This window comes from Anabrus simplex, chromosome 3 (assembly GCF_040414725.1).
Source record: "Anabrus simplex isolate iqAnaSimp1 chromosome 3, ASM4041472v1, whole genome shotgun sequence".
NCBI classification, from domain to species: Eukaryota; Metazoa; Arthropoda; class Insecta; order Orthoptera; family Tettigoniidae; genus Anabrus; species Anabrus simplex.
Window position 1 is genome coordinate 5,968,383 of NC_090267.1, and position 24,782 is coordinate 5,993,164.

Here is a 24,782-nt window from a genome sequence, read left to right on the forward strand (position 1 = left end):
AATGTGTAAATACACTGACTGACAGTGACAATGCAACACCAAGGAGGAGTGGTTCGAAAGGGATGAAAGTTGGGGAAAAAACAGAGATGGCACGGATGAATAATTGATGTTTATTTCAAACCGATATGCAGGTTACACAATGCGCACGGCATCGACTCAGTAGGATGTAGGACCACCGTGAGCGGCGATGCATGCAGAAACACGTCGAGGTACAGAGTCAATAACAGTGCGGATGGTGTCCTGAGGGATGGTTCTCCATTCTCTGTCAACCATTTGCCACAGTTGGTCGTCCGTACGAGGCTGGGGCAGAGTTTGCAAACGGCGTCCAATGAGATCCCACACATGTTCGATTGGTGAGAGATCCGGAGAGTACGCTGGCCACGGAAGCATCTGTACACCTCGTAGAGCCTGTTGGGAGATGCGAGCAGTGTGTGGGCGGGCATTATCCTGCTGAAACAGAGCATTGGGCAGCCCCTGAAGGTAGGGGAGTGCCACCGGCCACAGCACATGCTGCACGTAGCGGTGGGCATTTAACATGCCTTGAATACGCACTAGAGGTGACGTGGAATCATACGCAATGGCGCCCCAAACCATGATGCCGCGTTGTCTAGTGGTAGGGCGCTCCATAGTTACTGCCGGATTTGACCTTTCTCCACGCCGACGCCACACTCGTCTGCGGTGACTATCACTGACAGAACAGAAGCGTGACTCATCAGAGAACACGACGTTCCGCCATTCCCTCATCTAAGTCGCTCTAGCCCGGCACCATGCTAGGCGTGCACGTCTATGCTGTGGAGTCAATGGTAGTCTTCTGAGCGGGCGCCGGGAGTGCAGGCCTCCTTCAACCAATCGACGGGAAATTGTTCTGGTCGATATTGGAACAGCCAGGGTGTCTTACACATGCTGAAGAATGGCGGTTGACGTGGCGTGCGGGGCTGCCACCGCTTGGCGGAGGATGCGCCGATCCTCGCATGCTGACGTCACTCGGGCTGCGCCTGGACCCCTCGCACGTGCCATATGTCCCTGCGCCAACCATCTTCGCCACAGGCGCTGCACCGTGGACACATCCCTATGGGTATCGGCTGCGATTTGACGAAGCGACCAACCTGCCCTTCTCAGCCCGATCTCCATACCCCTCGTAAAGTCGTCTGTCTGCTGGAAATGCCTCCGTTGACGGCTGCCTGGCATTCTTAGCTATACACGTGTCCTGTGGCACACGACAACACGTTCTACAATGACTGTCGGCTGAGAAATCACGGTACGAAGTGGGCCATTCGCCAACGCCGTGTCCCATTTATCGTTCGCTACGTGCGCAGCACAGCGGCGCATTTCACATCATGAGCATACCTCAGTGACGTCAGTCTACCCTGCAATTGGCATAAAGTTCTGACCACTCCTTCTTGGTGTTGCATTTGCTCTGTCAGTCAGTGTACGTATAATTTACTCTATTGGTTTGAAAGGATCTCCTACCTGTCAGACAATTTGTGGTACCAGAAAGTAACAGTTTAATGCAAAACTAAATAACCTCAATTAAAACTTAAAATTATACTCACAACAATACTTCTAAATCTACATGATTTCATAACGTATCAATCAACATCACAATAAAGGAATCTACAAAACTTCACTTTAAAAGGGTAATAGAAATCCAAAATGTAAACATTCAAAATATCAACCAAGCAGAGCTGGGTACTACAGCTAGTGAATATATAAAAAATATATTGAACAATGAAACATTGGTTTACCAATTTCTGTGCTTAATTGGCATACAATGAAAAAATTAAATTGATTTCAACATATTCTGAACTCAAACAATGCTGAATTTCTAGATTTAGTTGACAATCTCTTTTATTGGAGGCACAAACATCTTTATATTTCTGAAAAAACTGAGAATGCTTAGGAAGAATTGTTGCAGATCAAATTTCAGATGATAAAAACACGGTGACGAATACCACAGGGGCAGGGAAAGAATGAAGAAATTGTTCAGAGTCGTTCAAAGGTATTATAAACAAACCCACTTCAGAAATATCTTGATTTACAACAGATAATTTTTACAGGCTACAATCAATATAATTCTATCTAGAAACACATTAAATATGTTTTTGAAGTTTCTGAATATCTCACTTAATACTAACCACTAGCTTTTTAATATATTAAGAGTTTAAATGTAACCTTGTATAGAAAGAATTAAAATGACAAATAGGCCGGTTCACAGAGACACCACTGAGCATGACACTCAGTAAGTAAATAAGATGCTCCATATTATAGTGCACTTACTTTTTTTCTTCCTTGATGTTTGGAACCAGTTGATGTTGTACGAATATTTCCTTCTTAATGTCTACAGAAGGCTACAAGTAAGAAATAAGGAAAGGAGAGTAAAGAGATGAATCAAAATATATAAACAAGAAAGAGCTGACAAAATAAATTTCATAATGGCACAATGAAATAATCATTAATTTATCTTCAAATTCAAAAATGTAAGAGACAGAAACAAAGTGTTGAATCAAGTCATAACTACATAAAGAAGTACAAAAATGACAGGATAGCATTACAAGAGGTAGCAACAGAAAATGAGAAACTTGAAAGGATGAGGAAAATCTCCATATCCTTACACAATACCATCCCTTGATTTCTCTGTCCACTGCTTCCACTTTCCACACTCTTTATCCTATTACACTGCCTGACAAAAAAATTGAAGCACCCAGAAGGGGAGAAGAAAAAAAAAGAAACTTCACGTGTTAAGGGGGTACGTGGTCTCATTTCAATGATTACAAAATTGAGTCAAATTTACAAGAACCTGCCAATATGAGCCCACATCAGTATGACACATTACACCCTCTGGCTTTGTGACCGAGTTGATGTCCAAGCTGATCCCACACACGTTCTATCGGGGACAGATCTGGGGATCTTGCTGCCCATGGGAGTACCTCAACATCATGCAGACAGTTCGCAAACATGCGCCATGTGTGGACAAGCACTGTCCTGTTGAAAAATAGCACCACGACACTGTCGCATGACAGGTAACCCATGAGAATGCATGATGTCCATGACATATCATTATGCCATCAGAATTTCATCTATCACTACCAGCTATGACCTGAAGTCATACCATGATGCCAGAAGTAATACTGCTGTGCCTCTCCAAACTCCTAAACATTGGCAGAATGGGATCTCTCCCAAGGTCATCGGCATACTCGCGGACAATGGTAATCCGGGGTAGTACGGGACTGCAATTCATTGTTGAACACAATGTGACGTCATTCATCAGCAGTCCACGCTTCCCGGTCACGGCACCACTCCAAAGATAGCCATTTGTGTTGTGGTGTTAACAGCAGCCTAGGCATGGGACAGTAATTCGCTAACCCACCTGCTGTTAGTCCCCGACGAATGGTGCGGGATAAAACAAAATGTTGCACGGAGTCCATTACTCGTTCAGGGATGGCAGGCACAGTTGCCAAGGGGTTACGATGTGCTTGGTGCACAATACAACAATCCTCCCTGGTGGTCGCCAGACATCGTCGACTATAACCTTGACAACGAGTATGTCTTACCCTCATGTTCTCATGCAGTCCAACATCAAGCAACAATTTTGATCCAAATGCCCAACAAATCTGGATATTGCACAATTCGACAAGCTGGCAAACTGGAGACCCACAATGAGCACACTGTCAGACTCTGTCAGGTGCCGACAATGCTGTATCCCACAAGTACGCAGCATCACCATGACCTTCTGAGTGGTCACCCAATATCTGATACTGTTCACACCCCTTACACACACTACCAGGCCAGTTAACAACACTAATGAACTCTGGTGCCATTCTGTCACAGAGAATTGCAACTCTAATCATTTACACAGTATTCAATGGTACTACATTGACATCCAGCCATTTCTTCTGGCAGAGTATGTGCTCTGTTCCCCGTTGTAATCTTTCTAATTATGACTTGATTTGTTGCCTTTTGTCCCTTTCTTTTGCAAAGCAGGTTCCAACAATCATGTGGACATATAATGGTCCTCATCCCAACAGAGCTTTACATACAGATTACTTGTCTACCATCATTCCCTGACAGTTTTCCCAATAATTTTATCCAATGACAAATTTTGCACAGACTTTCTTTCCCAAAAAACATATTGTATCAACTGTTAATCTCACAGTATTCTTATCCTATCACACATCTTTCCCAACAGGTAGACAGTGCTTTAATCATAACCACGGAATACCATTGAGTGTAGTAGGCAAGCACCATCCTTATCTGTTAACCACACTAAAAGAATCCCAAAAAGAACAAAGTGATTCTGAGACAGCCCTTGTACAACCAATTAAAGCTCAACCTCAAAAGAAGTGAATTTGACTTCAGGACAGGATAAAATCAGTTACTTTAGAATAAAATATATCATATACCAGAGGTCACTCCAGACCATAGGGTATGCATTGATTTTAGGATGGAAATTTAACGATATGCATTTTTCGCCAAAACATTTATCATAAATGATAAATGTTAAGCATGGACAAAAAATAATACACAGTAAAATGAAAAAAATGAACCCATTTTAGTCCAAAATACGTTGAATTTCACTGTCCAGATTTTTTTTTTTTTTGCTAGGGGCTTTACGTCGCACCGACACAGATAGGTCTTATGGCGACAATGGGATAGGAAAGGCCTACGAGTTGGATGGAAGCGGCCGTGGCCTTAATTAAAGTACAGCCCCAGCATTTGCCTGGTGTGAAAATGGGAAACCACGGAAAACCATTTTCAGGGCTGCCGATAGTGGGATTCGAACCTACTATCTCCCGGATGCAAGCTCACAGCCGCGCGCCTCTACGCACACTGTCCAGAATTTTTACTCCCTAGACCTAATAGGTCTTTTACCCATGGGCATATCAATTTTTCCCTAGAAGGCAGTCCTGTGTGTCTTTCTGCTGCCCGATGAACATGTTGTTTTGAATATTCCATGTATTCTAACTCAAATGCTGCTCTATAAAAATAGCTATTAACAGGTGGCACTCGTAACTTTTCAAAAGATTAAGTTAGGTAGCTCATCCAAGACAATGGTGTTATAACAGGTGCATTTTTGTGTAGTCAGTGACAAATATCTAGAGACCCTCAGATCATAAGGTATAGAGATGTTTCAGGCTGTACTCCCTTGGTTGAAAAGTACATCTTACTGTCAAAAAAATCTAGTATATAAAGAAGAAAGTATGATGAACAATTATGTGAGAATATTTGGGTAAAATTTTAAGCTGTATGTTTCTGAGACATATGTAAATAATTTCACAAACAAAAAAATTCTACCTCATAAGAAATGTAGGTCTAATAATTTCATAATAATCATTAATGTTTTTACTGGGAGAAAATAAATGGTGAGAATGTATCTGGACATAGACTGGAGAAGAGATCATGAGGAAAATTTTATTGGAAATATTGTCAAAGGGCAAAAATAGAAGTAACAAAATCTGTTTTGAGAAAACAAATTCTGTAAAAAAAAGAACTCGGAAAATTCTCACTTTATCACCTAAATCTGAACAGACAAATGAATTAAATTTGTATGTAAAGTTTAGATTGACAATATCTCCTTAGTTCATGAATGCAACTACCTTGAAACTTTCTCAGAAGTGAATCATGACTGTTCTAATAATTGTTAACATTTGGAATGGTTGACTGAATTCATGAATTTAATCTGAACTAAGGAAAGTTAAGGAAACATAAGGTACTGTGAGGTTATTGTAGAGTATTTTTACAATCTTTCTTTCAACAAGAAGTACAACTGCTGGAATTAATCTCATCCCAATAATTATTGAATGTTTCTGTAAGCAATGTCTTAAAATGTAATTTAGCTATTAATTAAAAATCGACTCACGCCCGCACATCAGATAACTTCCGTCGCACGTTTTCACATTCATGTTCGGAAATCCCCAAAGTGTGGCTTTCAAAATTCCATATATCAGCATGCTTTCAAAATTCTAACCACTAATATGCTTTCCTCCCTTACAGTTAAGATGGCCTGCCTCTTCAGGTTTGTCTTGTTAACTTTCATCCCTAGGGTCTAGGTATCGCCGACTTCTCTGGCAGCTTCTCTGGATAATACAGATGTTGATTCCCATAGGGAATTTAAAATATTTGTCCCGAATGAGTAAATTTATAATACCAATATAATGGTCCGTTATTGGACATTATAAATTTTCCAGTTAACTCATTGCTTCATGCTTCTTATAAGTGACTTAGCTGGAAAATTTATAATGTCCAATAACGGACCATTATATTGGTATTATAAATTTACTCATTCGGGACAAATATTTTAAATTCCCTATGGGAATCAACATCTGTATTATCTGATGGCCAGGCAGGCATCAATTTTTTGGGAAATGAGACATAGCTCTCATAGTGCATTGGCACTGCTGGTGGCTTCAAGTAGCCTATGCAGTGGCCTCCACGGTATGCACTAGCCTTGCGTCTTGGGTGGTGTGCTAAGTCCCAACTGATGAGCCTAACTTAGCACACGAGGGCGAAACGCAGGCAACCAAGAATGAGTTAGCTGGAAAATTTATAATGTTCAATAACGGACCATTATATTGGTATTATAGCTTCTCTGGAAGCGAGCCATTCATCCAGTATAACTTTAACAGCTTTAACGAGCATATGTGCAATATAATTATGATAGACCATTTGCCAAGTTTCTTCATATTTTTGGGGAAATGTCCAAAGTACCCCTTTAAGCACCCTAATTAGAAAAATTAACATGCCTGCAAACGTATGATGCTCGAATAACCATAAATTGATCTCAACAGAACTACAGTTTGTACAAAATACTAAAACAAAATTTATTTCAATTCACTGTTCTCCGCTTCTCGTAAACATTATGAGACAATGCCGAACTTTGTGTGTGCTATGCTGCTGTTCAGAACATTGCGCCTTGCTTCTTATAAGTGACTTACCTTCTACTTCTCCTGAATTTTACTTTGCCTATCCCCGTTATTTTATATTGCCTAGTCAACTGTTTTTATGTGGACTTGATCTTTAATTTCTTTCTCACCTATGCATTGTTTTTTTTTTATTCGGCTGATGACCTGGATTGGGGTCGAAACCGGTACCGCTCCCGCTTATAATTAAACAGGAATGTAACTCTACATTTCCTATTTGTTTGTATTGGATAGGTCGAAATACCTTATTTATTATTTCAATTTAATATATTGCGTGTAGCAGTAAGTGCAGCTGTGGTTACAGCGCAATATATTGCGTGTCGGAATTTGAAGTGATATATCTTCGTAACTGTATGTCTTTGAACAACGATTGAAAAACCGTTAGCTTCCTACATCTGCTGGCTATATTTTGAAGTTGTTAGGTTATTGTTATCACCACGGGGAGTGCTGGATATGAAATATTTTAAAGCGGATGTCTTCTGCTTTAGTGAGTCAATTGCTAACAGTTGAACATGGCTGTGCGAAGTCGAGCTGAGTTGCTAAGAAGCGACGATGCAGTTCGTGAAATTCTTATGAATACTGAAAGTGATTGTTCAGTATTTGAAGACAGTGATGAAGACGATGTAGGAGGTATATCTGGAAATAATTCAAGTGGCGAAGACTTAAATGAAAGTGAGGATGAGAACTTACAGCCGCCACGTCCAAAGCGAACGAACGTAAATAAAGCGCCTAGTAATCACAGAGTTTGGAAAGACGAGACTATAACTAACAAATTCATGCCAACCACTTTAGCTTCGATAGCAGTAAGTCAGGATATCAGAAGGTTTCACTGAAGAAAAATTATTCAGAAATTGACATTTTCAAAAAATTGTTTTCCGCCTCTGTGGTGTAGTGGTTTGTGTGATTAGATGCCACTCCTAGAGGCCCGGGTTTGATTCCCAGCTCTGCCATGAAATTTGAAAAGTGGTACCAGGACTGGAACCGGGTTCACTCAGCCTCGGGAGGTCAAATGAGTAGAGGTGGGTACGATTCCTCCCCTCAGCCATCCTGGAAGTGGTTTTCCATGGTTTCCCACTTCTCCTCCAGGGTGTGCAGTGGACTAAGAAACCTGACTCTCAAAGGGTTAATAAAAATGCATTCTCACAATATAATATGAACCACGACTGTCAATTGGTGAGATGACAAGAAATGAGTGCTAGATCAATGCAGAATATCCATGTTAAGAAAATGAAGTGCATATCTGTCTGCAGAGAAACCCCTGTCTAAATTAACAGCAAATTATAGTATGCAGAATATTTTGAAGACAAAGCACAGTGAAAAATATGAAAAATACCTATGGTTCATACGTATCTGCCTGTAGAGATCTAGCTGTTCCCATTGAATCTCCCATGACATTATTCTTTTCACCAGGGAAGGATCTGGATTGGACCAGACTGATTTCAGAGTCACTTGGATGAACAATCAATTAACATACCCTAAATTTAATAACAATAATTATCATTGTGTTGCTATAAAATCAATGGTAGTGTTGAAATTAATTGCTAAATGATAAACAGGCAGCTGAGGGCAGTTAGCTGTCAATGACGCACAATGACAAATCTACAGATGATTTTATTTTAAAGTTACAGAAAACAATACCAAAATGGAGATTTTGGCACCTCAAGTTGAATTTCTACAAACCTATTTTACTATCTCATAAAGCTTCAATGACAAAATAAAATAAACTATTGTATGAAATCTGTCATCATCCACAGCATAGATGAGTCATTTCGTCATGGAATGGAGAACAATATAAAAATGACAGGAGATAGGCAATATTTAGATTTGTACACAGACCATTTTGCCAAGTTTCATTGCAATTGATACCTTTGATACATCATGTTACATTTAAAACTGAAGCAAACAGTTACTTCTTTTAAGCACTTATATATTACAGCAGGATATCATCATATACCATGTCTCATTGCATTTGGTCTGCCCCAACCCAAACAGATTCTTGTCAGATGATTCTCTGCACGATCGACATGGTGACATCCCCTAACACATGTAGTAGGAAGCAACTTTTGCATGAAATTTTACACTGACTGACAGAGCAAATGCAACACCAAGAGGGAGTGGTTCGAAAGGGATGAAAGTTGGGGAAAAAACAGAGACGGCACGGACGAATAATTGATGTTTATTTCAAACCGATATGCAGGTTACACAATGCGCACGGCATCGACTCAGTAGGATGTAGGACCACCGCGAGCGGCGATGCACGCAGAAACACGTCGAGGTACAGAGTCAATAAGAGTGCGGATGGTGTCCTGAGGGATGGTTCTCCATTCTCTGTCAACCATTTGCCACAGTTGGTCGTCCGTACGAGGCTGGGGCAGAGTTTGCAAACGGCGTCCAATGAGATCCCACACGTGTTCGATTGGTGAGAGATCCGGAGAGTACGCTGGCCACGGAAGCATCTGTACACCTCGTAGAGCCTGTTGGGAGATGCGAGCACTGTGTGGGCGGGCATTATCCTGCTGAAACAGAGCATTGGGCAGCCCCTGAAGGTACGGGAGTGCCACCGGCCGCAGCACATGCTGCACGTAGCGGTGGGCATTTAACGTGCCTTGAATACACACTAGAGGTGACGTGGAATCATACGCAATAGCGCCCCAAACCATGATGCCGCGTTGTCTAGCGGTAGGGCGCTCCACAGTTACTGCCGGATTTGACCTTTCTCCACGCCGACGCCACACTCGTCTGCGGTGACTATCACTGACAGAACAGAAGCGTGACTCATCGGAGAACACGACGTTTCGCCATTCCCTCATCCAAGTCGCTCTAGCCCGGCACCATGCCAGGCGTGCACGTCTATGCTGTGGAGTCAATGGTAGTCTTCTGAGCGGACGCCGGGAGTGCAGGCCTCCTTCAACCAATCGACGGGAAATTGTTCTGGTCGATATTGGAACAGCCAGGGTGTCTTGCACATGCTGAAGAATGGCGGTTGACGTGGCGTGCGGGGCTGCCACCGCTTGGCGGCGGATGCGCCGATCCTCGCGTGCTGACGTCACTCGGGCTGCGCCTGGTCCCCTCGCACGTGCCACATGTCTCTGCGCCAACCATCTTCGCCACAGGCGCTGCACCGTGGACACATCCCTATGGGTATCGGCTGCGATTTGACGAAGCGACCAACCTGCCCTTCTCAGCCCGATCACCATACCCCTCGTAAAGTCGTCTGTCTGCTGGAAATGCGTCCGTTGACGGCGGCCTGGCATTCTTAGCTATACACGTGTCCTGTGGCACACGACAACACGTTCTACAATGACTGTCGGCTGAGAAATCACGGTACGAAGTGGGCCATTCGCCAACGCCGTGTCCCATTTATCGTTCGCTACGTGCGCAGCACAGCGGCGCATTTCACATCATGAGCATACCTCAGTGACGTCAGTCTACCCTGCAATTGGCATAAAGTTCTGACCACTCCTTCTTGGTGTTGCATTTGCTCTGTCAGTCAGTGTATATTGCAAAGATAACTCCAACCAATTTATGACATCAAAGTTTCAAGCAACAATTTATACAAAACTCACACTACTTCTTAACAACAAGCTAACATGCCACGGCCTGAAATAGGCAATTCACCCAATATACTGCTAGTAGCACTGATCCAAGCTGCCACACGCAACGCACACTGCAAAGAATTTTGGAACTAAATCCGTTGTTGTATGGTAGGGAATAGAGGGCCTTGGACCGATGCTAGTTGTCACACAACACCTAACTGTGCATTACAGTACCCAGTTGAAAACCCTCTTAGACTGTCATATACGAAAACTATCAAGCCAAAAGAAACTACTGATTTTAAGAGTAGCTTCAGAATAATGTCTTATAATAAGGAATCTACCATTGATAATGAACCAATAGTTTTCTCACATTATTATGCTCAGCATCCGTAACAGTAACAGTAGAATAATAACTCACAGGAATCCCGCTTTCAAGGATATTTACATAGTAAAATGTTTAGTAGCTATGATACCAGCCTCCACGTGATATGTAGTGGAGGTCATTAGAAATATACAGTCTGCCACATGACACCTAGTGTGATACCTTGGAACCATTTGAAGCAAATATGAAAATTAGGTTATTGAAATGATTTATTTTTCCCTAGGACATTCAAATCATATGCTCTGAATTGAAGAGTCACCAAATGAAATCTGTTCAGCCATTTTCTTACTAGTTCAGTTATCAGACAATGGTTATTAAATTATGTACAATACCTCAAATGTATTTTCGTGTGCTGGCTCTGGCTCTTTTAACTCTGATTTGGCTTCTTGTTTCAGAGGTATCATTTCTAATACAAGTTGAAAGTTTTCCTGTGGAAAAGAATATGTATTAGGCATGCACTTTGCACATATTTACTAATACAGGCATCAGAAAAAGTGCGTGATAATTCATTACCTGCCATTAGTTCAGTAAATTTAAAAATTTAAGAAATGTTTAGGGAAAATTTCTACAGATACAGGCTCCTTAAAACGAAAGAGTGGATCATAGCAAAAACATCCTATTTGAATGCTCAGGGATGCTTTTCTTTGTGGTAAAATTTTATCACACACAAAACCCTTTAATATATCACTGTGATATCAAGAAAAATGTACAGAAAAACTGATCAATATTCCACTCGTCCTAAACAAAATAATTCCTCTAAATTCAGACCACCAATCTGTAATATTACTCTGGAAAATAGAGCTCAGTATGAAATATATCTCATTGATCTCACCTGTTGTATGTTAAGTCCATACCTAAAAGACTGACTGGATCTTCAACAGATCTACAATCATCTGCCATAGATAGCCTAGGTGTCACCAAGGATACTCACAAAAGAAATTAGGAGTGAGTCAGTGTCGCATTACATACTTTCCTTTCCTAGTCAGACAGGCTATTACACATTAGTCTGCCAACACCACTGAATTCAGAAGTTACTACACCACTGTACTTCCAGCCATTATTTTCAAAAGGAGCATATGGGAAAGGATGCAACTTGACTGCCTGGAAAGCAGGTGTTGTAGGTTAGGAAATACCTGTCAAACGTTCCGATATATGAGGAAACTTTCTGAATTTTCACCTCATCTTCCGATCTTCTTAATTACTATTATTTCTTTCGAATTTTAACCAATATGACCTCCAGTGGTATATTTGTTAAAAAAGAGCACTGCAAATAATTCTTATTCTGTAGGAGAATATTGCAACTGCTTCAGTGATTTGCACAACCTTAGTTTTTAGTTTAAGTTTAACTTCATGCTTTATCTCGCAAATGTAATTTTCGCCACCATTTCACACTTGACAGTCGGCTCTACAGCTGGGAACTTGGGACAATATTCGCCCCGCAAGTCTGGCAGCAACTCAACATTGATCGTCAGCTTATCAGCCTACTTCAGCTAAACAGAGGGTGGGGAAATACTGCAGGGAAATATATAATTCAGTTTCTAGTCCCGAAAAAACAGAGCAGGGAAAATATGCAGTGGAGGTAAATACGGGAGTAAATACGGTATATCCCGAATTCAACCTAACAGCCAAGTGATCCAAACCACATAGCCAACTCGCTTGGTCCCTATAAAATCTACACCGAAAAAGACATTAATTATCAAAATCAGAACAAAATTAGATGTTACCAAGTGACTGCTGTTCAGCCTGAGGCCAGAATATTACAAGGCGATGCATGTTCCGTCTCCAGCCGGGCCCCTTCTTCCTGTCAGATAGCTCCTGAATTGTTCTCACGTAAGAAGAGCGGATATAAGACCAGATTTGAGATTCGAGTTTCAAAAGTACGTAACTGGCTGGAATTGAACTCAAATAAAGTAGGTAACAGGAAGGTTCTCTAACCCTCAACCAATGAACCGGCTGTATAATTTTGATACTGATAGTATGGGCATCATTGAGATGCCCATAGCCCCACCACCAAAAGGTGTCGTATTAATAATGTTTGGACATACCACAGTTCAAGCACCATATATTAATTACATTGCCCTATATGTAAAACAAACAGCCAATAGTACACTTGGCAGAGAATGATCAAGACATGTAAGAATGAAAGGGAAAATGGCATTACTTCCATGTTCCTAAGTCAGCAACTAACCACAATTTCCTGTAAAACTGAATGACTTCGATGACTGCATTACTGCTGGCCATCAATACCAAAACCCTACAGTGAGTATTACCCCAAGTAGACTGCCACCCATATACGACCAGTGTGATAAAATGAAGATGCACTGAGCACTTGTAAATAACGTTTATGTACCAAACATTATTTTAACTGAACATGCTAGAAACTATAGATTTTAAAAATGCAATGAATCATTTAGAATAACTATGTATGCTCATGAAGAAAACACCATATTTTTATTCAAACTCAACTATAACACTAGCAGTAAATTTATGACAAATAACAAACCTAGAATGGTAGAATAGGAGTGTGATTGCACATCAGATTTAAGTTTGACACAGTAATTTGACAAAGTAACATAATAATAAATATCAAAGCTATAGATATTGAACAGGAGTTCACTCGAATGTCAGGTATGTTTGTAGTCCTTGAACTCTTCCAGCTATACATTCATTCTCAGACAGTTTTAGTTTTTGGCAACTCTTGGGCAATATCACGTCTGTTAAGTAGCAGTCCACAATCTCTGGAATCGATTAATACTGTCAATAATAATATAAGAGAATTTAATGGACTCCAACCTATTCAATACATGGCCTCATTTTAATATTAAGAAACAACTAGCGTATTTTACTATGTGTAACTAGTCTATTGTTATTTCGTTTAGGATAGGACCTTGTACATGTTTTTTAATGTATTCTTTCTTACATATTATGTTCATAATTTCCAACCAGACGTCTGGTTTAATTTTGAGGTGCTTTGATATGACTGATGATGCCCCACATGGAGGGCGAAACATGTCTCCATTTTAACGAGGTTTAACTAAAAATGTTAACATCCTGCAATGTATTGAATAGGTTGGAGTCCAATAAATTCTCTTATATTATTATTGAGATTCTTTCAATACGTAAAATAAAATGATTTTCATTACTTGTAATAATACTGTCAAGTCACAGTAAATTGTTGAACATCCCTCTAACAACTTTTAACAACACTGAGGTGGTAGAATGTTGTTGTGCAGTAATTTACTTCCATGCCGGTATAGCTACCCACATGTGCTGGGATATTTCAGCATCTTCAAAAACCAGTGGATCAAACCATGCCAATGTTTTACCAACTGAGCTACTCAACCGACGTATTTCCTGTCAAGATGACGAGCCACTGAACTGCAAGCCACATACTCAGAAGATTACAATGAACTGCAATGAATACAGCAACAGACAGAGCAAAGAAAGATAATTAATAACTCTCACTTCTCCAAAATTTTTCACTGAATCTTGGCCTTCATTAGAGTATTTGCTCTGAGATGTGCTATACCGACAGAAACCATCCAAACTTACTCAACTACTGCCGGTTAAATGCTAATTACTATGAAATTATCTGGAATGACACTTACAAGTGAAGTATTTGCTGTTCCTTCAACCCAGATTGGTTCCTCTTTGATCTCTACTTTCAAGTCCATTTCACACTGCAAATGAAGTAGTTCAAAGGTAGTAAGGTTGTAAATTGCTTCCAATGACGCTGCACTGAAAAATGAGCCAGAAATATATTTTTATTATTACTGTAATTGCCTAAGTTATGATCTACTGACTAAGCAACAAGATTGTAGTTTTACAAGGCTGGTGATATCACAACATAGCTACAGGACGGTATAATTTTTCCTTCTGCAGCCCAGAGTTTTTAACATTATAACAAAGCGAATATAATGCAAATCCTACTTGGAATTGCTTTTAGAGCAGAGATGTGTTCATTGCGATGTCTAGGAACCCACCATCCCGCCCCCAGAAGTACATTTACCTTTCTAACCTAATAAGAGCAGCACCCGCCATCGGCCATGGCTAAAGTAACTACTTGCATTCTCATTGGTCAATGTGAACAGAATGTGACGCCTTTGCCATCAATGCTGATAAATACATTGCGTAACCAAACCTGGCTGAATAAAAGCACAACAAAAAAACACCATGTAAAGAAACAATGTGAAATACACAACAGCAGCAATTTAATTTAATACTTACGTTAAATGGTCTTGGCCAGGTTCTATCCTAACCGTCTGCACATCCAGACCAATCGTGTTTCCACACGAAACTAGAGGCCTAGGGCCACTCTGTGGCTTCTAACCGTCCAGACCAATGGTCTTGTCCATGGCAAGAATCATAAACGTCCAGACCAATTGTCTCGTCCACAGTAGGAATCCTAAAGACCAATCGTGTTTCCTCATGAAATTAGGGGCTTAGGGCTGCTTTGCAGCTTCTAACCATCCACACCAATGGTCTTGTTCAAGACAAGAATCCTAACCATCCAGATCAATCGTCTTGTCCACGGCAAAAATCCTAACCATCCAGACCAATCGTCTTGTCCATGGCAAGAATAATAACCGTCCAGACTAATCGTCTTCCAACCGTCCAGACCAATGGTCTTGTCCAGATCCTATCCTAACCGTCCGCACGGCAAGAACCAATCCAGACCAAAGGTCTAACCAGTGTAACAATAATCACCACCACCAGCTATTGAAGTACCACTCATTAGTTCCTAAGTACAGAGGATGGCAGCGCTGAGCGCCTCTTGACAACATCCTTCCTGAGCTTGTAAACAAACGACAGTGCACTGTAAACACTAGGTCCTGCCAGCAAAGGCGTTCTATTGTCTCCATGTCCTGAAGAAGTTCTTTTAGGCAGCAAAAATTCCCAGAAAATATCTAACAAAAGAGAGGCAGCCTACATTTATAATCTTTAATCGTATGGCCTCAGCTACCGTGTGCAGACATTTCAATTTGACGCCATCTGGCTGTCTGCTCGTCAATTTCGACGTTCCGTTTTACTCTAGGCCACCACTAGATGGCAGACCGAGTAAACCGAAACTCTCTTGGGCGTCTATGGCTGAGATTTTTAATGAATTTTGTCGGGTAAACACCAAATGTGTCACCAGAGATCTTTTACATGCCGACATCGTACGACATGGAGTGTCGAATGGACTTTTTTGCGCCCTTCAAAAATCCGACTACCTCTGCCGGGTTTGAACCCGCTATCTTGGGATCCGGAGGCCGACACTCTACCGCTGATCCACAGAGGCAGCTTACATTTATAATAATGCACATAAAGAAAATGTCAGGAGTGAATACTGGTAGTAAACTGCATATAGATGTTGTGTGGTACTGACATGGCACAGGAGAATCTCCAAAATAACACTGATATACCAAAAAAAATCTACAGGAGCACAGATCATCTTATAGAACACCTAAATGTTAGAACTCTCAAGATTTCAAACCTGGCACATTACCACTAACACGTTCTGTAGCCTTTAAGGTAAGAAAACAAAATAACATGCAGTGTATCCCTCTTAAATCGCACGCACAGGTGAGTTGAATAACACGTCAATAAAATTATTTTACACTAAATCTTGTTACTTCCTTCTAACATGATCATCCTCAATGGTTCACCTGCGTATCACTTCAGAAAAATCATCCATAGCATGAAATTTGGATATCCGATTAAGTGAAAGTCAGATATACATTGACGCAAGACAAGAGGGAAAGACTTGCCGGCAATCGTCACGCACAAGCTATGGTTGTATGATGATGATGATGATGATGATGCTTGTTGTTTTAAGGGGCCTATCATCGAAGGTCATAGGCCCATGGTTGTATGAGTACACATTTTCAGCTCCTAAACCATTCAAAAATAGTGCTATCACAAAATATGTGGATTTAGAGAACAGTTTCACCTGATTCTGGATAAAGAAAGATTACTTACGATGTATTTCACTAAACAGATCCAAAACATCAGCAAAAGTACCGTAATTGTTTGAGCCTTGAACTTTATCAACAGTATGTTAAGAGTTTGTGGACACAGTTTCAAGTTATAGAAATCACAATTCCTTCAGGAACAAATCTTGGAGAAGTAACGGAAGTAACGGATTAAAACTGTATAACGACGCGCGAAATACCTCATACGCATTATACAATACAATTTTATAGCATAGCAACATCAAGTAACTACATATCTGCCACTTCGAAACCAAACCGGATATTGTGAAGTACGGTATCAATCAGTCACTGCTGATCTGCATTTAGGGCAGTCGCCCAGGTGGCAGATTCCCTATCTGTTGTGTTCCTACCTTTCTCTTAAATGTTTTCAAAGAAATTGGAAATTTATTGAACATCTCCCTTGGTAAGTTATTCCAATCCCTAACCCCCCTTCCTATAAATGAATATTTGCCCCAATTTGTCCTCTTGAATTCCAACTTTATCTTCATACTGTGATCTTTCCTACTTTTAAAGACGCCACTCAAACTTATTCGTCTACTAATGTCATCCCACGCCATCTCTCCGCTGACAGCTCGGAACATAAGCTACCACTTCGTCAAGCAGCTCGGCTTCTTTCTCTCATTCTTCCCAGCCCAAACTTTGCAACATTGTTGTAACGCTACTCTTTTGTCGTAAATCACCCAGAACAAATCGAGCTGCTTTTCTTTGGATTTTTTCCAGTTCTTGAATCAGGTATTCCTGGTGAGGGTCCCATACACTGAAACCATACCGGTACTCTAGTTGGGGTCTTACCAGAGACTTATATGCCTTCTCCTTTACATCCTTACTACAACCCCTAAACACCCTCATAACCATGTGCATGTAATCGTAAATTATAAACAACCAACGAGCTTCTAGCTCGTTACGAACAAATATCTTGACCTGGGAATCATACACCGGGTCACTGAGTGCACCAGGAAATTTCTAATTCGCAGTAATTTTGTGTTTAACCTCCAACCTCCGTGACTCTTCTTTGACCTTCGTACTCTCTCAGCTCGTGTGCTAATGACTGCTTTTATACCGGTATCTATATATTAAAAAAAAAAGGGCCGATGACCTTCGATGTTAGGCCCCTTTAAACAACAAGCATAATCAAGCAAGCAAAAAGAAAAAACTCCTGAGCACGTAAGCCCGTACACTAAAGGTGCAACCTTACCCTTACTCCCCTGTAATGTTCAGGTTGTGATTTAAAGTTACTTTTCTTAACTCTTAGATTTTGATTCGGTGTCGGTAACCATACAGTTAAGGATCCTACTTATCGATACGGCAACTTACATTTACTGTTAATCTAGCACGTTGGCACTATGCAGTCAGGATTTATTTTGTGAATTGCATTACTGTTAATCTAGCAAGTTGGCACTATGCAGTCAGGATTTATTTTTTGAATTGCAAGATATTACAGGGCAGTTCGCGCTGGTTCCCGGTGGCGAGTGGACGTGTGGCTCTCGGCGCTAGCGTGTTCCTGTGTGTTGTGTGCGGTTAGGTTCGGAATCGGTATAGCGTTCCATTATTTCTCTCTCTTAATTGGGAGCGGCGAGAGAGTTTGTAAGTATTCTATGTGTTGATTTCCCAACTCACTCCGGGCCTCATGGCGGAGTCGAGTGGGGGAAATAGTATGGAGGAGGAGTCTGTTTTAGTTTATAGTCGCGCGATCCCTATGGAGGAAACTATTGTGTTAAATGATAAAACCCCACCTGAACGTAACCTTGCTCCCTCTACTAAAATTGATGTATCTGTTCCAGAACCTGAAGCACAGATATACGATGGTAGTCATACTGGCCCCTACATAGTCTTTGTGGAAGCCATTGAAGAAAGTAGAAAATTGGGCAGCATACATCCAATGGCTCTTGGAAAAAAAATTTATGACCGGAAATTTGAGGGTGTTAGCCAAATTTCTAGGTGAGGTTGCCATCGGATTCAAATCGAATTTCAGACAAGAACTAAGGCTAATCAGTTCTTAACAAATCTTATTTTAAAGGGAAAACATCTTAAAGCGTTTATTCCTTCAGCGTCTCTATATAAGGTTGGAGTTATCAGAGGGGTAGATAGGGATTTGACTGAAGATGAAATTTGCAACCTCTAGTCGGCGCTCAGCGGATGAAAAGACGCTCCGCGCAGGATGGACAGGTCACATATATTCCCACTGGCACCATTAACTTTTCGTAGCCAGACTCTACCTTCATTCATTTCTATTTATCGGATTCGTACCCGGGTTGAACCATTTGTGTTTCAACCTACTATTTGCCGTCGATGTCAACGCCATGGCCATACTAGAAAAAAATGTAGGGCTCAAAACCCTAGATGTGCCAATTGCGCCCACAATCATGAAACTCAAGAATGTACGGATTCTCGTAGACAATGTCTCAATTGTTCCGGGAACATTCAGTGAAATCTCTTCACTGCCCCGAACATAAGCGGCAACAAGAATTGAAAAAAAGCAGGCTCTGGAAGTTTCTACTTTCTCCTCAGAGTCTTTCTTCCCTCCGGCAGATAATAGATTCAGGCCCCTCTCGTCCCTGCAACAATTTCCTCGTCTTTCGAGAACTTCTCCGCCTAGTCATGATCGTTCCCCAGGTTACGATGTCCAGGGATGTCGTGCCACCCTCCTCCACGAGTGCAATACCTCCTACACCTTCTGTATCTGGGAAGAGCATACGGGTTACTTCCAGGCGGGTGGATTCTACTGTTACCTCGAAGCAAGAACGAACCTGGGCCTCGAACTCGGTAACTGCCACAATTACAGCTAATTCAGATAAAATATCTGCTTATGCAAGGGCAGCGGAAAACGACTCTAAATGGTCAAAGATGCTCCTCACCATGCAGGAGGAAGCACTGGCACTTCTCAATTCATTAACATTATCTGTCTCCTCAAATGATAATTATACAGTGGAATGCACGTAGTGTCGTACACAAGAGACACGAACTACTTTTACTGATTGATTCATATAACCCTCATATAATTTTAATTAGTGAAACTTGGTTGGCTCCGGCCAAACGATTTCACATACCCAATTATACCTGTATTCGTCATGACAATTATGGTTATGACGGGGCTTGTACTTTGGTAGCTAACAACCTACAATTTTATTCTCTTCGACATCTTTTACTTATAGCATACCAGGTACACAGGTAGTCGCCATTGTGGTCGCCAACATACATTTTATTTCTATCTATTGTCCCCCGCGAATCCAAGGTACATATTCTAATTGGACGAATTTTTTCGCAACTTCCACACCCCTTTATCCTCGGGAGAGATCTAAACGGGCACCATCAGAGCTGGGGATGCGAAGTTTCGTGCCCTAAAGGTAATGAAATAGCTAAAATTGCGGCATTATATCATTTACGCATTTTGAATGACGACTCACCAACTCGAGTGACGTCACCGCTTGTAAATAAGAGTGCTGTAGATTTATCTATATGTTCTAGCGATCTGGCACACCGCATGGAATGGGAGGTCGTCAAGGACACTCATTCCAGTGATCATTTCCCCATCTTTATTGGGTTGGCTGACTTTCTACCAGCCGCTCTGTCCCCGTTTAAAGCGAGCAGACGTATGCTCCCCTTCAATACTTCACAGTTTCAACAGTTTTTGGTTCAAAAATTATCTGATTTTGACGCTCAACAGGTGTTCTATAATTCCTTCACGGCAATTATCAATGAATATTTAGATCTATACCATCCTATACAACCACATTTCCGACCTAAATCTATTCATTATGCACGCTAGTGGGGCGCAAAGTGTGCAGCCTTAATATCACAACGGAAAGCAGTTCTGCGCTCCTTTCGCCGTTTGGGTACGTTCCAAGCGTACTTACACTACAAAGTCCTGGTCGCCCAAACTAAGAAGGTCTTTAACGACAAACGCCGACTAGCTTGGAAAACCTTCCTTGCATCCCTAAATAGACAGTCGCCGTCCAAACATATATGGCGAGCAATAGCCGGCCTATCCAGCCGTCTAATTAGTACCCCATCTAAAGTAAATTTCAATATGGAGGCTCTGGCAAGCTTTTTTCAGCAACTTACGCCGGATTTTGTAGCCCCACATTATAGTTTCTTTATTCCTTCCAGCTCAAATAAAGTTTCGTCACTCATGAGCCCATTTGATATCCAAGAATTAAACCTGGTCATCAACACATCCCATAATTCGACACCTGGACGGGATGAGATCTCGTATTCAGTCTTAAAGCAACTTCCCCCTTTAGCTCGTCAGCACTTACTACAGATTTTCAATCGCTGTCTCGAGTTGGCTCACATCCCTTCCACCTGGAACGAATTTTATCTGGTCCCTCTGTTGAAACCAGGCAAAAACCCTGTCCTTCCCGATAGGTATAGGGGCATTTACCTGGGACAATGCCTTAGAAAACTTTTCCAAAAAATTATTCTGGAACGCCTCAAATGGTCGCTAGATTTTTATCAGTTGTTGCCCAATTATCAATATACCTCCCTACCGGGTGGATCTGCCTCTGATGCCATTAACTTTTTGGTAACAGATATCAATCTAGCACGTTGTCGGAAAGAACCCTTGCTGGCTATCTTTTTTGATTTACGTGGAGCTTATGATCATGTTGACCTCAAAGTGTTACTCCAAAAATTGCTCAATTAGAATTTCCCGCCTCTTTTCGTTAATATTTTATTGAACATGCTGAAGCACAGAACGCTTCAACTAAAACACTTTCCTCAGATTCAAGCACGTATGACGTCTACGGGGCTCCCTCAAGGGGACATTCTCAGTCCGATTTTATTTACACTATTCGATGTCCCTAGAGAAAACTATTACACGCAGTGCACGCATGATACAATTTGCCGATGATCTAGTGATATATCTAAGTCTCCCATCACTTGAAGAGGTTTACACGTCATTACATAAGACTCTACTGGATCTCGATACTTGGTTTCACGATCATCACCTCGACGTGTCCTACGACAAATGTCGAGCGGTAGTGTTCTCTTGGTCTCAGCGTACGGATCATCCGCCCATACGCTTCCAAGGATTTTCGATCCCGATTGTCCAGTCGACTAAATATCTAGGTATTGTTATGGCACGCCCACGTTCAACATTATTGTTTGCCCTACGACAGAGATCTTGCGGATCGGATCCCAGTACTATGCTCCTATTATATCGCAATATTATTCGTTCGACCTTAGATTATGGCTCGGGGATCATCCATACGGCGGCCAATCAAAAACTTGCTCAATTGGATTCGCTTCAAGTACAGTTTATTAAACTTTGTATTGGGGCTCTACAATCTTCCCCCAACAATGCAACACTGGTTGAGGCTTCGGAATTCCCATTAAAACTGCGGAGAAAATTAATATTGAATTTTCACGACCGCATGGTAATCGAAACAGACTTTCAACGTATTAGGTCGTGTTACGTACATGTAGTACGCGTTGAAGAGATGTTAAGTACAGAACAAAAATGGCCAGCCGGACACCAGTGGGATCCGAACCCACAACCTCCCGATTTCGCGTCGGTTGCTCTACCAATTGAGCTATGGTGGCCTAGGCCATCTTTGTTCTGTTTGAAAGGATCTGAGCTACAGGTCTGGCACTGCTGCTAGCACATGCCCCACAACGGGCCACGTAAACGCACTCTACAGTGTGCTAGCAGCAGTGCCAGACCTGTAGCTCAGATCCTTTCAAACAGAACAAAGATGGCCTAGGCCACCATAGCTCAATTGGTAGAGCAACCGACGCGAAATCGGGAGGTTGTGGGTTCGGATCCCACTGGTGTCCGGCTGGCCATTTTTGTTCTGTACTTAACATCTCTTCAACGCGTACTACATGTACGTAACACGACCTAATACGTTGAAAGTCTGTTTCGATTGCTGAGAAAATTGCTTGCTACAAGTTTATTCTAAGGACCCAACCTCTTAACTCACACCCAACCCTCCCTAAATTATCATTACTAGTACGTTACTATCAAGATAAAGGTATACCTCTACACCGTTACCCTGCCCTGGCATGGGCATATTGTAACTTTAGTTACCTTCGCACCCGTCCACAGCTAATTACATTCTTCCCTTTCACGCAAACTATTATGTCCCTGACATCGGGAGGCCCGACCCGGACCAAAGCCTACTAGATACTAGAGGCCTGGACAGAGAGCCAATTTCTTGCATTAAAAGCGGGGTAGTGGTTTTTCTCATTTCCACCGCTAGGTTCGCGGTTATGTTCTATTGTTTGGCGCGAATCCTATGTTTACGTGTGTTACTGCAGCATGTTTTATGAGAAGAAATAACATATTAAACTTCAGTTTATAAGGTAAGGCCTTACCTAACATGATATATGAAGAGTTTTGTCGTTTTTAAATTTAGTTGGTCTCACGATTTGCAGTATATGGATGGTTGCTGAGATGCATTTAACATTTGTTTGGTTATGCGCTTCCAAATTACCGTCAAGTTTCTCTTTCCATTCTGTAGGTTAAGGTGGTTTATTGTTGCGTGCCTAACTGCACATCTAACGCAGCGAAGAAAGACACAAAAATAAATTTTCATATTTTTCCTAAAGATCCGAGTTTATGGGGGAAATGGAGGGTTGCTATTTCTCGACAGGGCAGCAGAAAAGGATCTCTTTGGGCTCCTAATGATAGCTCCAGAATATGTAGCTTGCACTTTGTCGAATCAGATTACAGTGTAAGTACTGTGAGGAGAATTCTGCTCCCCAACAAAGTGCCGACAGTTTTTAATAATTTCCCTGATCACAAGAAAAAAATTCTTAAGCGTAGGAAAGACCCCGGTGTGAGGGCATGTAGTTCACCGATTAAACAAAAGAAAATAGACTGCAGACCAGTGGACGCAGATGATCAACACCCTTCTATAGAACTCGAAAACGTGTTAAACTCTGATGTAGGCACCCAAACGCCTTCAGTATTTGACTACAAAGACAAGCACAAGAATATCAAAAGGAAATTTGTTTTAAAATATAAATCAAATTGTAGGCTAAGAAAAACTGTAGTAAAACTGAGAAGTGAAATTAAAAAGCTGAAATCTAATAAGAAACAGAAGTCTCCTCTAGAAGAGAAAATCCAGAAAATTCAGAAAGATGGAGAAAATGGGGTGATAAAAGCACTGTTTCTAATCGAACAAATTGAAGCTTATAGTAAAGCACACATTACATACGGCGAAACAACTCTTAAAATTTGTACACTTTGGCATAGGAAAGCTCCGACAGGATACCGTTTCATAAGATCTGTAAACTGCCTCAAAATTCCTCATCCGAAAACACTAAAAAGGTACATTGGCTTCTCTAATGGGGAAACTGGAGTCACATCTTTAATAAAAGAAAGACTACAGCACGAATACAGTAATTTGGAATGTCCAGAAGAAAAATTGGGGTCTCTCGTTATTGACGAGATGGCAATTAAAGCCAGAGTGGGATATGACCGTAAAATGGACCAGTTCCTTGGATTTTCGGAAAATGAAATAGAAGACTTGGGCCGAGGTGAAGCCGTGGCTAACAGGTTACTCTGCTTTTTATTCCGTGGCATTTTACTTCACTAGGCAGTTAACTGGCAGCCAGCTGTTAACACTGACAATGAAAGTAATTAGCGAAGTAGAAGAAACTGGATTTTTAATCCTACGCTTAGTGACAGACAATTGCTCTGTGAATTCGAATATGATGAAAGAGTTGTGTGGAGGTCCAATCTTGCCTGAAATAAAACATCCTAATGATGAAAGCAGACCCCTGTTCCTCAGTTTTGATTCCAGCCATGTTCTGAAAAATATTAGGTCTCAGTTTCTAGCAAAGGATCTTCGTTATAGAGAAACTTTGATTTCAAGTGAACATGTAAAAAGACTGTACAATATGCAGAAAAAATCCATTGTTAAACCAGTCCGTTGTTTAACAAGGAAGGTTGTGTACCCCTCCAACCTCGAAAAAATGAATGTTAAAAGAGCAAAGTATTTATTTTCCCTTAATGTCACTGCAGCAC

The 24,782-nt window shown here is 41.3% G+C and overlaps 1 protein-coding gene and 1 non-coding gene across 4 annotated transcripts in view; both read right to left on the bottom strand.

Annotated features, from left to right (window-relative positions):
• LOC136866915 (zinc finger protein 85-like) overlaps positions 1-18,018 on the bottom strand; it is a 67,589-nt gene extending 49,571 nt beyond the window's left edge. The window contains exons 1-4 of one of the 3 annotated variants that reach the window (XM_068226905.1): positions 18,006-18,018; positions 14,444-14,573; positions 11,168-11,263; positions 2,278-2,348 (exon numbers count right to left, since the gene is read on the bottom strand). In XM_068226905.1, coding sequence (XP_068083006.1) covers positions 2,278-2,348; positions 11,168-11,263; positions 14,444-14,509 — 233 coding nt within the window. In that variant the 5' untranslated portion in view covers positions 14,510-14,573; positions 18,006-18,018. Of the gene's footprint in view, positions 1-2,277; positions 2,349-11,167; positions 11,264-14,443; positions 14,574-16,796; positions 17,193-18,005 lie in introns of those variants that run through there. The other 2 variants (XM_068226904.1, XR_011017952.1) reach the window with 2 other exon arrangements.
• Positions 18,019-22,274: 4,256 nt separating this feature from the next.
• On the bottom strand, positions 22,275-22,351 carry TRNAS-CGA (transfer RNA serine (anticodon CGA)). Its single transcript has one exon. It is a non-coding gene; the product is annotated as a tRNA-Ser (tRNA).
• Positions 22,352-24,782: the final 2,431 nt, after the last annotated feature.